Below are 16375 nucleotides of genomic sequence, written 5' to 3' on the forward strand. Positions count from 1 at the left end.
GCGTAACTTCTTTTATACTACATGATAATGATCATTTTCCAATATCCATTATACAAAAAGAATGATCCCTACAGACTGCTTTTTCCACATGTTATACTATTTAAAGAGGTTGTCCTCTAACCACAGGGAATAGGTGCATGATCAGCAGGGGTCTGACTACTTGGGCCCCCAACAATCACTAGAACAGGGGCCAGTGCTCCCCCATTTGAATGGAGCACATGTGTTTCTGCCATACTTTTCAACTCTATGGGGCTGACGATAGCTAAGTGCTTATGTTCCTGAAGCCACACAGAGTTGAATGCAGCACGGGCCTCCATTCTACTGATCGTCAGGAACCCATGCAGTCAAACCCCCACCAATCATACACTTACCCCATCCTGTGGATAGGGTATAACTTGTTGCACCTTTATGTGATTTATTTCAGATAAAAAAAGTTAGAAGCAGGGAAGGTTTTGAAACACTATAAAGAAGTTATGTTCACCATTTTGAATCGATCCAGTGCAGCGCTGCCACTTCGTTCCTCCACACCACTGCTGACACCATGTCTTGTCTCGGCTGCAGGCATAACATGCTGTATATCACACATGACTACTGAATCCAATCCTAAGTGGTATATGGTTGCAGCAGTCACATGCTAAATACAGGAAGGATCCATGTGGCGGTGCTGAAGCAGAGTATAAGTATGATTTTTTTTTATTGTGTTTTTTTTTTTTACTTAGGCACCTCATTTAACTTGCCAGCTGGTATTATTTGGTGCACATAGGATGGGATTTAGGGTATAAACTCTAAATATGAAAATATGTTCTACAAGTGAGAAAGAAAATATACTAGGAGTGGAGTAAAAAGTAGGTCAGGATTTCAGATTAGAGCATCTTAAGTCTTATTTATGATGTGCAACTTTTTTAAATGGTTGTATTTTCACACCAGGCAACCCCAGGTATGCTTTTAGGCCCACTTTACATATATCAGTTGTGTCCACTCAGCTTTCAGGCAGGGAGGCGGTCACAACTGATATATGTGAACAACTGATATATGTGAACTGCTCTTCGGTGCTCAGATCCGGCATTTATTTGGACACTGAGCATGCAGTGTTTTTTGTCTGAAGCTATTTGGCAAACGGCATCACAACAGATGCGCCAGATGAATTAGAACAGTCCCATAGAAAACCAGCTTCAGTTCCCCTCTGGCGTTTTCTACTTTACTCCAGAGAGGACCTGAATCGGATTATCGGACTTAGGGCTCATGCACACGACCATATGTATTTTGCGGTCTGCAAAAAACGGATCCGCAAAAATACGGATTACATCTGTGTGCATTCCATATTTTGCGGAATGGAACAGCTGTCCTATCATAGAACTGTACTATCCTTGTCCGTAATGCGGACAATAATAGGACATGTTCTATTTTTTTGCGGAGCGGAAATATGGACATACGGAAATGGAATGCACATAGAGTAATTTCTTTTCTTTTTTTTTTGCGGACTCATTGAAGTGAATGGTTCTGCATACGGTCTGCCCAAAAAACGGAACCGACATGGAAAGAAAATGCGTTTGTGTGCATGAGCCCTAATGTGAAGGGAGACTTACAGGAATATGCATACACCACATTGCAATTGCACCAAATATTTTATTACTATGCACCATTTCATAAATTTCCATTGCAAATGATATATTCCATACTGTATGTTTCTAAATTGTGTATCGATCTTAAATAGCATAACATTTAATTTACAGAAGACTGTGCAGGCATTTGCTCAGTGGCACTTAATCTGCAGAACTGTAAGATATAGCCATGGGATGCAATGTCACTTTAAAGGTAGCATCACAGCAGCCTAGCAAGCTCAGCATTGAGGACCCTAATTGCCAGGGGACCTAGCTTCCCCCTGATTTAAATGGATGGCAAATAAGATGACTCTGAATAGCTGTGTTAGTTCGGCATAAGCATTCAGCTGTAATTAGCAGCTGAATATACAGTATATGTACTTAGTAGACATACTTGTTTTCTTTCTTCTTAAAATCTTTGCTGTAGAGAAAAATATTTTACATCGAGATCATTACCAGGCAGACAATATTGTCAAGTCCAGCCGACAGGGTTCTAGAAGGTTCTAGTAAAGTAATGTATACATTAAAATGTATACACTAATTTAACTATAACTGATGAGGCACTCCTTCTCTCTTCCTCTCATGTCCCATGCATTTCAGTCTGCCTCTCATCTCCCTACATATCCTGTCTAAAATACTAACTGTTGCCCATAGCAGCCAATCATAGCATGACTTTAATTTTGCCCATAGCAATCAATCACAGAATAGAATTTATTTTACTACAGTGCTTCTCAATCTGCCTCTCCCCCGTGTGTTGTCAGAAAATAAGGTCCTTTTTTATTCAGAATGGTAAACTGCATGCATGTGATGTCTAAAAGATAAATTGTTGGTCATAGCAACCACTGATTCAGCGTGCATTTTGCATGTAACTGCTGAGGCACTGCTTCTCACTCTGCTTCTCATCTCCCTGCCTTTTAAATTACCTCTCATCTCCCTACATGTGCTTTCTAAAAGACAAACCGTTACCCATAGAAACGAATAATACAGCTATAACTGAAGCTGCTAGGGCACTGCTTCTCCCTCTGCCTCTCATCTTCACTGAATTTCATATTACCTCCCTTCTCCCTATATGTGCTGTCTAGAAGACAAACTGCTTGTTGCCCATAGTAACCAATCACAGCACAGCTTTAAGATCCTTTGTGATTCAGAGAAGTAATCTAACTACATGTGTGGTCTAAACTGCATTTCATGTATGGTTTTTATGTACTAATGTAACAGCAACTGCTTAGTCAGTAATTCGAATTCAGTCTCTCATCTCCCCTGCATTTCAGATTACCTCTCACTTCCCTGCAGGGGCTGTGTAAAAGATAAACTAAATGCTGCCCATAGCAACCAATTACAGCACAGCTTTTATTTTACTATAGTGCTTCTTACAATACTGTAGACCTATGCCATGTCCCTGGATTCAGGCTGTTGGGGCATAATGAGAGTTTTAGTTTTACAACAGCCGGAGAGCCACAGGTTGGTAAACATAGGTCTGCAGTATTGAAAGAAGCACTGTAGTAAAATAAAAGCTATGCTGTAATTGGTTGCTATGGGCAGCAACTAGTTTGCCTTTTGGACAACCCCTGCAGGGAGATCAGAGGTAATGCACGGGAGATGAGAGACTGAATGAGAAGCACTACCTCAGCAGTTGCAGTTACATTAGTACAAAAAAAACCACAGTGCTTCATTTGTTGCTATGGGCAACAAACTATTTGTCTCTTAGGCCTCTTGCACACGACCGTATGTATTTTGCGGTCCGCAAAAAACGGATCCGGAAAAAATACGGATGAATCAGTGTGCATTCCATATTTTGCGGAACAGAACAGCTGGCCCCTAATAGAACAGTACTATCCTTGTCCGTAATGCGGACAAGAATAAGAAATGTTTTATTTTTTGGTGGAACGGAAATACGGAAACGGGATGCACTCGGAGTACCTTCCTTTTTTTTGTGGACCCATCGAATTGAATGGTTCCGTATATGGTCCGCAAAATAAAGATAGTGGACACGGAAAGAAAATATGTTTGTGTGCAAGAGGCCTTAGACAGCAGATGTAGGGAGATTACCACTCTAAATCACAAAGGGTCTTATTTTCTGACAACATAAATATAAAGGCAGATTGAGAAGAGCTATAGTAATATGAAAAATGTGATTGGTTGCTATTGGCAACAATGAAATCGTATTGGTTGCTATGAGCAACAAACAGTTTGCCTTTTAAACTGCACATGCAGGGAAATGAGAGGCAGACTGAAATGCAGGGGAGAGGTAAGAACCAACAGACTGTATGCAAAGGAGCACTCCCACAGGTACAAATATGTTTGCTCTGTGAATGGGCACCTGGGGCAGTACCGAACTTTGCAAAGTGCTTGGGTGCCATACACATTCAATAGGTGTTGGCAGAACGGTCAGCTATCTCTCCTGACTTTCTCCCAGCTCCCTCACACACATACAGCTTATCCATATTTGTATGTGTATTTAATAGGGAAAGAGGGGAAAGTAATTACCACTTCTGGTGGTGTCTTATCTCCTGGGAGAACAAAAGCTTCATATCAAAATATACATTTCGCCTGATTGCGGGAGAATGAGGAGCTCGACATACTGATTAAATTGTTGGCAGGTTCGGCCAACAATGTGTTAATTTGTACGGGGGACTTTAAAGAAATCTTTTTTTTTATAATTTTAAAATTTTATACATTTTATAAATGTTTTAAATTTTATAAATATAGGTTTATAGATAATTTTATATAGATAGATGTAAACCTGGGCAGCACCAGGTATATATGTTAGTATTATATTTATTTGTTAAAAGTTGCAGCTATTTTTTATTTGAAAAAAAAAAATGTATTTAAAAATTAATATTTTATTAAAAAATTATGTGAAGACACACCCATGTTTACTGCACTGTATTCTGTAGGACACTTTCAATGAATGGGAATAAAAGGAGTAATGTCTGAGAATGTCTTCAGAGCGTCATCTAGGTATATCCTAGACTACCTGGCAACACAGAAAAGTGAGCTGCAGAAAATAAAAGATGTCACTTTACTGTGTGTTTTTCAGTAACTTCTGTGAAAAGAAGTAGCATTGCATGATCTTATGATATACAGATTAGCAAATGAAATGAAAAAAACCTCACAAAATAAGAGTTTATAATAAAAAAAAAAATGATTTAAATTGTAATTATGTGATGACACATTCCATTTAACATACATTTTCAGCAATTCTCCATAATTGCATGCAAAATGTTATTGCTTTGAAGTGTATATTGTGATAATTAATATTCAGTGCATCTGTACATTATGGGTTATGTGGATTTCTGCTGCAGAATTTGTATATCCAGATACATTGAAAAAATACACTTTATTGATTTCATGGAAATCTTTTCCTCTTCCTCACAGTTAGTTTTCTAAAGTGCTATTCCTTACCTTTTTTAGGTGTGACTACAGATGGCTCCTCTTTGGGTTCTTCTGGTTCTGCAACAGAAGAAAAGAACTTGTGGGTTAAATCTTATGAACAAAGATACCTCTGATGTACTTTGGGGAATACAGCAGAGCATTACTATTACACCTTAATCTGAGGATCTCCCCGCTTATTGATTCTCATTTGTGTGGCAGTCACCTTACAATATTTCTTTCTTATTACTGGTTTATGTGTAAGTATTACAATCACAATACCATCACTGCAATAAAAATCTGTCCTTAATAACTGCCTTCTTACTGAGAGTGTGGTCTACAGTATGTATACAGACTAGTCACTTTAAACAAGCTGATCTGTAACGTACATCTGATTTTCTTTAGCAAAACAGCAAAAACAATAACAGCAGCAGCATAAAGCAGAGCTACAATGTAGACAGCTAGCAAACACTGACTAAAATAATATCTGCCAGCCACTGACCATCAGTAGTGACTTACATACACTACTCACAAAAAGTTAGGGATATTTGGCTTGTGGGTGAAATTTCAGGATGAACCTAAAATGCACTTTAACCTTTATAGGTGAAATTAATGTGACCTTCTTTAGACTTTTGAATGCATATGTCCAACTGTTCAATGTTTCAGTACTTTTTGTACATCTTGCTGTTCTCTAACAAGGAGCTAAACGGCAAAATTCACAACAGGTGTTTGAGCCATGAATCGCCCAATAAATGTCCTGGTTCAATTAGAATTGGTATCTAAACAGTCCTCATCATGCTGATCACATTTAGACATCATGAGACCAAGACAACACCTAACAATTTATCAACAGTACCTCGCCATTGCAAGGCTTCAAGCGGGATATTTTTTGACGGAAGTGGCCACTGAGCTTAGAATGTCACCAGCAGGTTGCAATAGAGATACAGAGAGACTGGAAGAGTGACAAAAAGGCATAGAAATGGACATCCTTTGGCCACATCCCACACTGATGACTGTTTTTTTGTGAACAATGCCCTGTGGAACCGGATGAGGAATACCACACAACTCCAGGCATATTTAATGGAGTTAAGAGGCACCCAATTGTCATATCAGACCATTCAAAATAGTTTTAAGCACCATGGTCTGCGGGTTAGATGACCTGCAAGGGTACCAGACCACACCACCAGGCATAGTCATCAAAATTTTGCATGGGCCAGGATGCATCTATGCTGAAATAGGGACCAGTGGGCCTTAGTGCTGTTGACTGATGAAAGTCGATTCACACTGAGCAGAAATGATGGCCACCAACAATGTTGGAGACATCAAGCAGAGCGCTATCAGTCACTGTTGTCACCAGACGAGCCTTTGGTGGTGGTGTCACAGTGTGGGCAGGTTTGTCTAGTCAATACAGAACTGCCCTACACTTTGTGATTGGTACAGTGACAAGCCCATACTACTTGAATAAAATCATTAATACAGTCATTGTGCCTCTGCATGAACACCACAGGCCTATTTCATCTTCATGTTTGACAATATGCCAGCTCATCGAGGTCACATGATTAGGGAATGGCAGCTGAAGACTGGGGTACCTCAAATGGAGTGGCCTGCACTTTCTGCAGACCTGAATCCCATTGTAAACCTATGGGATCAGCTGTGTCGCCATGTAGAGGCTTGTAACTCTGTGCCCCAGAACCTCAATGACCTGAGGGCCACCCTTCAAGAATAGTGGGATGCCATGCCTCAGCAGACAATAAGTTGACTTCTGAACAACATAAGATGTTGTTCTCAAGTTGTAATTGATGTTCAAGGATACATGACAAGTTACTGAGACACTGACATTTTTTGTGGGGGTATACCCACCACTGTTGTAGGATTTTTTCCAATAAATAGTTTGAGACGAGAAAATCACCATTGCATGCTCTTACTTAAATGCACTAATTTCATGACATAATATCATTGTAGTGTTAACTTTTTACGTTTTCCATAAATTTCACCCAAAATCCAAATATCCCTAACTTTTTGTGTGTAGTATATTTTGGTAAAGAGGTAGTGCAGAACTTTGAAAATTGCGATCTATAGGCAAATTTCTAAAATTAAAGATATATTATTGACTGACATTTATTCAAAAACATTCTTCATAAGCAAGAGTGAATAGAGGTCTTAGGTTCTCATACAGCCATGAAAAATAGTCCCATCCATCTTCTCAACCTAATATATATTGAGACTATGGGCCAGATTTCTCATGACTCTGACAGCTCACTCCACTTTCACATATGGCTAAAGTCAGTTTTAGCCAAGTCAGATTTATGATCGGCCCTTTAAGACTGTAATAAATGTGGTTTGACGGTAGCAGTTTATCCGTCAGTAAGCAGCTTTACAAAAGTCGCACATCTTTACAAAAAAGTTGCAAGTTTTACGAAAAAGTTGCATGTTCTATTAAAAAGTCTCATAAGATAAGCATGGTCCTCACTGGAGTGAAATTGCGCATTTTTTTGCGACTTTTTTGCGACTTTTTAAATAGTCCCAATAGTAATTCTGTCTAGAGATTCATTTACATAAGTAAACACGCCCACTTTCAGAAAACTGGCGAGCATAGTGCAGAGCAGAAAAAAGTCACAAATTTATGAGCAGTTTTAGCGTTTGTGCATTTTTTTGCGACTTTTTCACTCCATTATTCTGACTTGAGCTAATGATAAATCTGGCCCTATAAGTCTATACATTCTAGCTATGCCATTGAATTCAATTGTCTTCATGTCCTGCCCTCTTCCTTTCAAATCACTGCAGTAAGCCATGCAAGACACATCAATGCTGCTTTTCCCTTTTCCCCAACCTTGTGGTCAGGGCCCCCTACTGATTTATTAGATCACTGGCTAACATTGTAGTCCTTCTGTTTCTAACTTGCCATATGAAAAATTGCATTAAATTATTTAATGTGCCCTGTGCGACTATTTTCATTCTGTTATTGTGCATAGTTATATTACTTAGTATAATATTTGTATTCTGTGTTATAACATATCTTTTTAAAAGTCAAAGCTCATTTTCTATAAAACAGAAGTCTACATCCTAAAAATAATGTTGGCTGCCTATAGCATACTGTCTTATTCAATGTGTAAACAATATGCAGTTAGTTCTTGATCCCCCCCTAATGGTGGCTGCAGGCATTCATAATTTTAGCATTAGACGACATGTCTATGTAGAGGATTTACCCCTTCAGGACCTTGCCATTTTCAATTTTTTTATTTTTTTTTATTTTCTGTGTTCCCAGAATCAGACTGTTTTATTTTTATTATTACATAGCCATATGAGAGCTTATTTTTGCAGGATAAGTTGTACTTTCTAATTGCACCATTTCATATTACATATTATGTAATATAATTTTATGAGTTTTGTTTTAACAGTGTTTCCTATGTGGTAAAACTGGCCTGTTACCTTCATTCTCCAGGTCAGAGCGATTATAGCAATACCACATTTACATAGGTTTTCTAGTTAATACATAAAAAAATTAAAACTTTGATAAAAAAATAAGATTTTTTTTCTGTGCATCACCATATCCTGATCCCCATAACTTTTTTATAGTTACGTCTATGGAGTTGTGTGGGAGAAGTCTGTAGTTTTTATTGATACCATTTTGAGGTGTGTATGATTTTTTATCACTTTTTATTCAATTTTATTTGGGAGGTAAGGTAACAAAAAACTGAGAATTAGTCATTTTGATTTTTGTTCATTTTATGGCTTTCAACATACAGGACAAACATATTTATATTTTAATAGTACAGGCATTTAGGGACATGGTGGTACTTATGATCTTTATTTGTTTTATATATATATATATATATATATATATATATATATATATGTATACAGTACAGACCAAAAGTTTGGACACACCTTCTCATTCAAAGAGTTTTCTTTATTTTCATGACTATGAAAATTGTAGATTCACACTGAAGGCATCAAAACTATGAATTAACACATGTGGAATTATATACATAACAAACAAGTGTGAAACAACTGAAAATATGTCATATTCTAGGTTCTTCAAAGTAGCCACCTTTTGCTTTGATTACTGCTTTGCACACTCTTGGCATTCTCTTGATGAGCTTCAAGAGGTAGTCCCCTGAAATGGTTTTCACTTCACAGGTGTGCCCTGTCAGGTTTAATAAGTGGGATTTCTTGCCTTATAAATGGGGTTGGGACCATCAGTTGCGTTGAGGAGAAGTCAGGTGGGTACACAGCTGATAGTCCTACTGAAAAGACTGTTAGAATTTGTATTATGGCAAGAAAAAAGCAGCTTTCAAGTAAAGAAAAACGAGTGGCCATCATTACTTTAAGAAATGAAGGTCAGTCAGTCAGCCGAAAAATTGGGAAAACTTTGAAAGTAAGGGCTATTTGACAATGAAGGAGAGTGATGGGGTGCTGCGCCAGATGACCTGGCCTCCACAGTCACCGGACCTGAACCCAATCGAGATGGTTTGGGGTGAGCTGGACCGCAGAGTGAAGGCAAAAGGGCCAACAAGTGCTAAGCATCTTTGGGAACTCCTTCAAGACTGTTGGAAAACCATTTCAGGGGACTACCTCTTGAAGCTCATCAAGAGAATGCCAAGAGTGTGCAAAGCAGTAATCAAAGCAAAAGGTGGCTACTTTGAAGAACCTAGAATATGACATATTTTCAGTTGTTTCACACTTGTTTGTTATGTATATAATTCCACATTGTTAATTCATAGTTTTGATGCCTTCATAGTCATGAAAATAAAGAAAACTCTTTGAATGAGAAGGTGTGTCCAAACTTTTGGTCTGTACTGTATATAATATATATTTATAATACATATTTGAATTTTTACATATTTGTTATATTTTTAAAACCTTTTAAGTCCCTCAAGGGGAATTGAACATCTGATCATCAGATTACTTCTCCCATAGACTGCAATTAATTACCATTGCAGACTATGGGAGTTTCATAATGTTTTCATTATGGGGCCTTCCATAGGAACATCGCCTTGGTAATGAATGTGGAAATGAATGACTCTCCAGGTCTCCATGCAGGGAGCTGTTTGGGCCCACAGCATCTGAATGGTTAAATGTCCATGATTAGCGTTAATGTTTGATATGTATAGGTGGAGATCTGGAGAGGTTAAAGCTCTGTATCAGAAAAATGGAATACTGATTACTATAAGGATTTACTACAAAATTAACCAGTACATTTTTTTTTAATCTATTTTGATTTAAGAGAAACACAATTTTGTTGTGGGGCAATCACATTAAAATGTTGTACCTTTTAGGGAATGTCTACTTTTTATAAAGGCCTCCAAAGCCAAGTAATACTCTTTGTAGTCCACTATAAGCAACTGATGTGGATCCTGAAGGGTTACCCCCTCTAGTAACAAAGAGTTTCCTAATTAAATATACCGTTAAGTAGAACTATAACCTACTGTGTGTGCTGTCTATTAATCTAATACTAGCTTAAATCTCAAATTATTATTTGTTTTAATTTTAATGATTCAGAATTTAATTGAACTTAAGGTTTTACTATTCTTTTTGTCCCTATTAACAATTCACCTAAGTAATTACACAAGTATAATTACTTTAATTTGTGATCTGATCATGATTTATTGAATGTACTGTTAAATAATGTGCTGAGTTTCTAGGTCAACTTTTTCTGGGAGAGAGCTAATTAGAAGATTAACTGACAACTTTATACCATGAATGACATGTATTAAAACAGTCTGGGTGAGATAGACAGACAGAAAAAAAGATATATAGATGGAAAGATAGATTATGATATTGATATGAAATAGAATATGACATATAATATAGATATGATATAGACAAATATAGATATAATTAGATAGATTGACAGGTAGACACAGAATTATTTACAATAGATATGAAATATACAAATATAGATAGATAGCTGATAGATAGATAGATAGATAGATAGATAGATAGATAGATAGGAAGTAGATAGATAGATCATAGATAGATAGATAGATAGATAGATAGATACCGCATTTGATAGATAGATAGATAGATAGATAATATATAGATAGTAGATAGATACATAGATAGATAGATAGGAAGTAGATAGATCATAGATAGATAGATACCGTAGTTAATAGATAGATAAATAGATAGATAATATATAGATAGTAGATAGATAGAAACAATATTATAATTATAATAGATATGAAATAGATAGATAGACAGATAATAGATATGAAATAGATAGATAGACAGGAAATAGATAGATAGGAAATAGATAGATAGATAGATAGATAGATAATAGATGGATAGATAGATAGATAGATAGATACCGTAGTTAATATATAGATAGATAGATTTAGTATTAAATATGAAATAGATAGAAGATAGATAATAGATAGATAGAAGATATATAGATAGATACAGTATTAGATAGATATAAAATAGATGGATAGTTAGATAGGTGACCAGGTCTCTTCTCTCTAGCACATACCATTCCTGAGATATTCCCAAAAAATGAAGTAGCCAATAGAAGCCTGGTCACATGACCATTATCAGCCCATAGAAGCTCGCAGGCCCTTAGTTTCCATATACACACAGTCTTCACACCAGGTTTCCAGAACAACCCAGCCATTTTTCTTCACTGCTGTAGGTCAGCTTTAACCCTTTCACGCATTGTCAAGTACATGTACGTGAGGGAATGCGGCTTCTTACCGGATCCTTTACGTACATGTACGTGATGGGATCGGGCCGCTCGATCCGCAGAACGGGCCTGGCTACATCCGCTGGCATCGCTGTATGCGGTGATGCTGGCAGATTAACCTTTTCACATGCTGCGGTCAGCACTGACCATGACACGTGCATTGTTTACAGAGAGAGGGGGCTCCTGTGACTCCATCGCCCCCCCCACCCCCGCGCTGTGCTGGCAGGAAGACGATGGTTGCCATGGCAGCCCCGATGCCTTACACAGGCATCGGAGCCTGCCAGCTACGGAAGCCCAGGAGATCCAGCCGGCAAGCTGTGTCTCCTAGGCAACTCTCTCCTAGGCAACTCTCAGCATCTTACTGTGTAAGACTCTGACAGTTCAATTCAGTCCAATACATAATGTATTGTACTGAATTGAAACAGGGATCAAACCTTGAAAACGTGAAGTCCCACAGTGAAACAAATATAAGAAGTATAAAAAATTAAAGTGTTTTTTTATAATAAAAAAATTAGTTTCAAGTTAAAAAAAGTGTCCTTTTCCCAAAATAAAGTAAAATAAGAAAAGTAGGCATATTAGGTATCGCCACGTCTGTATCGACCACCTCTATAAAAATATCACATGACCTAACCTCTTAAGTGAACACCGTCAAAAAAATAAAATAAAAACTGTGCTAAAAAAAACTATTTTTTTGTAACCTTACAAGTGCAACACCAAGCGATCAAAAAGGCATATGCCCCACAGAAAAGTACCAATCTAACTGTCACCTCATCCCACAAAAAATTAGCCCCTACCTAAAACAATCGCCTATAAAATAAAAAAAACTATGGCTCACAGACTATGGAGACAAAATGCATTTATTGTGTTAAATGTAAAAAAAAAAAAACATATTAGACATATTAAGTATCGCCATGTTCGTAACAACCTGCTCTATAAAAATACCACATGACCTAAGCCCTCAGATGAACGCCATAAAAAATGATAAAATAAAAATGGTGACTGAAAAGCCATTTTTTGTCACCTTACATCACAAAAAGTGTAATAGCAAGCGATCAAAAAGTCATATGCACCCCAAAATGGTGCCAATCAAACCGTCATCTCATACCGCAAAAATTATACCCTGCATAAGACAATCGCCTAAAAAATGGCTCTCAGACTATGGAGACACTAAAACATGATTTTTTTTTGTTCGTTTCAAAAATGATATTGTGTAAAGCTTAATCCCTTAAGGACACAGGGCATACAGGTACGCCCTGATGTCCTGGTACTTAAGGACACAGGGCGTACGGGTACGTCATGTGTTGTTCGGATCACCGCCGCGCGGCGGGCGGTGATCGGAACAAGGTGCCTGCTCAAATCATTGAGCAGGCACCTTGGCTAAATGCGCGGGGGGGTCCTGTGACCCCCCCCGTGTTGGCGATCGCCGCAAACCGCAGGTCGATTCAGACCTGCGGTTTGCGGCATTACCTGCGGTTTGCGGCTGCTGGCGCGCGTGTGCCATCGGGTCCCCATGCGGCTGTAGGGGGGACCCGAATTGCGCTGCCTTCCGGTGACGAGCCTGTGAGATCCAGCCCCCTGGATCTCACAGGCCGGAAGCTGTATGAGTAATACACACAGTATTCCTCATACAGCCAATGCATTCCAATACAGAAGTATTGGAATGCATTGTAAAGGATTAGACCCCCAAAAGTTCAAGTCCCAAAGTGGGACAAAAAATAAAGTGAAAGAAAAAGTTGAAAAAAAAAAGTTTTCCCCCAAAAATTTTTTAAGTTTCAAGTAAAAATAAACAAAAACGTAATTTTCCCTAAATAAAGTAAAGATTTTTTGGAAAAAATAGGAAAAAAAAAGTATACATATTAGGTATCGCCGCGTCCGTATAGACCGGCTCTATAAATATATCCCATGACCTAACCCCTCAGATGAACACCGTAAAAAATAAAAACTGTGCTAAATAAACCATTTTTTTGTCACCTTACATCACAAAAAGTACAACAGCAAGCGATCAAAAAGGCGGTTGCCCACCAAAATAGTGCCAATCTAACTGTCACCTCATCCCACAATAAATGAGCCCCTACCTGAGACAACCGCCCATAAAATAAAACAACTATGGCTCAGAATATGGAGACACTAAAACATATTTTTTTTGTTTTAAAAAAGCTGTTATTGTGTAAAACTTACATAAATAAAAAAAAGTAAACATATTTGGTATCTCCGCGTTCGTATCGACCGGCTCTATAAAAATATCACATGACACAAAAATTGCCGGATGCACAAGGACCGAATCTGTACTTTGCAGATTTGCGGACCACAAATTGAATACGGTAAAGTCCAGGAGACATTATTAGACCTTTTTTTTCCTAGTTTCCTCTTCCAGTTTTTTTTTTGGTGCATGGTTTCCATCACACAAGCAAATATCTCCGCGGTCGTATCGACCGGCTCTATAAAAATATCACATGACCTAACCCCTCAGATGAACACCGTAAAAAATAAAAAATAAAAACTGTGCTAAGTAAACCATTTTTTGCCACCTTACATCACAAAAAGTGTAATAGCAAGCGATCAAAAAGTCATATGCATATTCAAAGAAGTCGAAGAGTTTTGTAAGTCTTGCCCGACCTCCCAGATAGCTTGCCCCCAGCCACATTTCCGTAGTCCCCTAGTACCTCTCCTGATTACCGTTTTACCGAATAGCGATGGACCTTATAGGCCAAGTACCGAAGTCCGCCATAGGGCATCAACACATCTTAGTCATTCTAGACTATGCCAGTTGGTACCCGGAGGCGGTGCCACTACGACATACCTCGGCCAAACTTATAGCTAAGGAGTTAATGGAGATGTTCTCCTGAGAAGGACTACGTAAAGAGGTTCTGACCGACCAAGGGACCCCTTTTATGTCCAAGGTGATGAGGGAACTCTGTAAGTTGCTGCACATAAAACAACTAAGGACGTCTGTTTACCATCCGCAAACAGACGGTCTGGTAGAACGGTTTAACCAAACATTTAAAAATATGTTGAAAAATGTAGTGTCTAAAGATGGGAAGGACTGGGACCTCCTTCTGCCCTATCTCATGTTCACAGTGCGAGAGATACTCCGGGCCTCTACTGGGTTCTCGCCCTTCGAACTGCTATATGGCAGGCGCCCTCGCAGTCTCTTGGTTGTGGCCAAAGAGGCGTGGGAACAACAACTCACTTCACATAAAAGTGTCATTAAGTATGTTACCCAGATTCAAGATCGGATAGAGACAGTGTTGCCTCTTGTTAGGGAGCATATGGAGGCAGCTCAGCAACCCCAGAGTCGGGTCTATAATCGGCAGGATCGGGTCCGGATCTTTAACCCGGGTGATCGGGTTTTTGTTCTGGTGCCGACCGTGGACAGTAAGTTCCTTGCTAGGTGGCAGCGGCCCTACGAGGTGCTTGAGAAAATTGGAGATGTAAACTACAAAGTACACCAGCCAGGGCGGCAAAAGCCGGAATAGATTTACCATGTGTATTTTTCTCAAACAGTGGAAAGATAGGGAAACCTGTACAGAAGACAGCCCATGGCCGGGTTTTCTAACAGAAGAGGTACCAGCCCCTCTGTCCGATGCAAGAGAGGTGGCTGCCACAGTAAAAATTGCAGACAGCCTCTCCTCTAAACAGACTCGGGAGGCCAGGGAGTTTGTTAGTCGAAACAAGGTTGTGTTCTCGGACCTCCCTGGACGCACTTCCATAATCCAGCATGACATTGTCACTGAGCCGCAGGCAAAAGTCCGATTAAAACCATACTGGGTACCCGAGGTTCGGCGACAAGCCATATCGGAGGAGGTGCAGCTAATGTTGCAGCTAGACGTCATTGAGGAGTTAAAAAGTGAGTGGGCCAGTCCTATAGTTTTGATACCAAAGCTGGACGGGACATTGCGGTTTTTTAACGACTTTCAAAAACTTAGCAAGGTTTCCAAATTCGATGCGTATCCCATATCCCGGGTAGATGAGCTCATCGAGAGGTTAGGACAAGCCCGGTCATTTTCTGTTTTGGACCTCACGAAAGGGTACTGGCAGGTGCCCTTAACAGAGGCTGCCAAAGAGAAAACTGCCTTAATCACGCCTGAGGGGCTGTATCAATATAAGGTCTTACCCTTTGGTCTGCATGGCGCCCCCGCCACTTTTCAGCGACTAATGGACATTGTGCTTCGTCCACGTCATCAGTACACTTCGGCTTACCTGGATGATATTGTCATCCACAGTACCGACTGGTAAAGTCACCTACCCAAAGTTTAGGCTGTAGTGGACTCCCTTCGGAAAGCTGGCCTAACCGCTAAGCGAAAAGAATGTGCAATAGGGTTAGAAGAGACTAAGTTCTTTGATGTATGTCATTGGGCACGGAGTCATCAAACCCCAAGTGAACAAAATAGAGGTGATACAGAATTGGCCCCAACCTGTCTCCACTAGGCAAATAAAGTCATTCCTGGGAATGATTGGCTATTACATGAGGTTTTTTCCCCACTTTGCTACTCTAGCCGCGCCCTTGACAGGGCTCTTAAAGGGACGAAAATCAGTGATGGTTCGCTGGGATGATCGGGCGGAAGAGGCTTTTGCCGCTTTGAAGTCAGCCCTATGTGGGTCAACCAACTTCAAGAGGGAGTTTGTGGTACAAACGAATGCCTCCGAAGTAGGCCTCGGTGCTGTACTATCTCAGGAAGTCAACGGGGAGGAGCATCCTGTTGTCTTCCTAAGCCGCAAG

General features: G+C 39.3%; 1 protein-coding gene across 1 annotated transcript in view; it reads right to left on the reverse strand.

The window, feature by feature from the left end:
- The window catches only part of LOC120999212 (titin homolog), a 946165-nt gene that overhangs the window by 695649 nt on the left and 234141 nt on the right, over positions 1-16375 (reverse strand). Inside the window, exons 13-14 of the mRNA XM_040430085.1 lie at positions 5007-5054; positions 1996-2022 (exon numbers count right to left, since the gene is read on the reverse strand). Of these exons, the coding sequence (XP_040286019.1) occupies positions 1996-2022; positions 5007-5054 (75 nt within the window). The remainder of the gene's footprint in view (positions 1-1995; positions 2023-5006; positions 5055-16375) is intronic.

The sequence above is a fragment of the Bufo bufo genome, chromosome 4 (assembly GCF_905171765.1).
Source record: "Bufo bufo chromosome 4, aBufBuf1.1, whole genome shotgun sequence".
NCBI classification, from domain to species: Eukaryota; Metazoa; Chordata; class Amphibia; order Anura; family Bufonidae; genus Bufo; species Bufo bufo.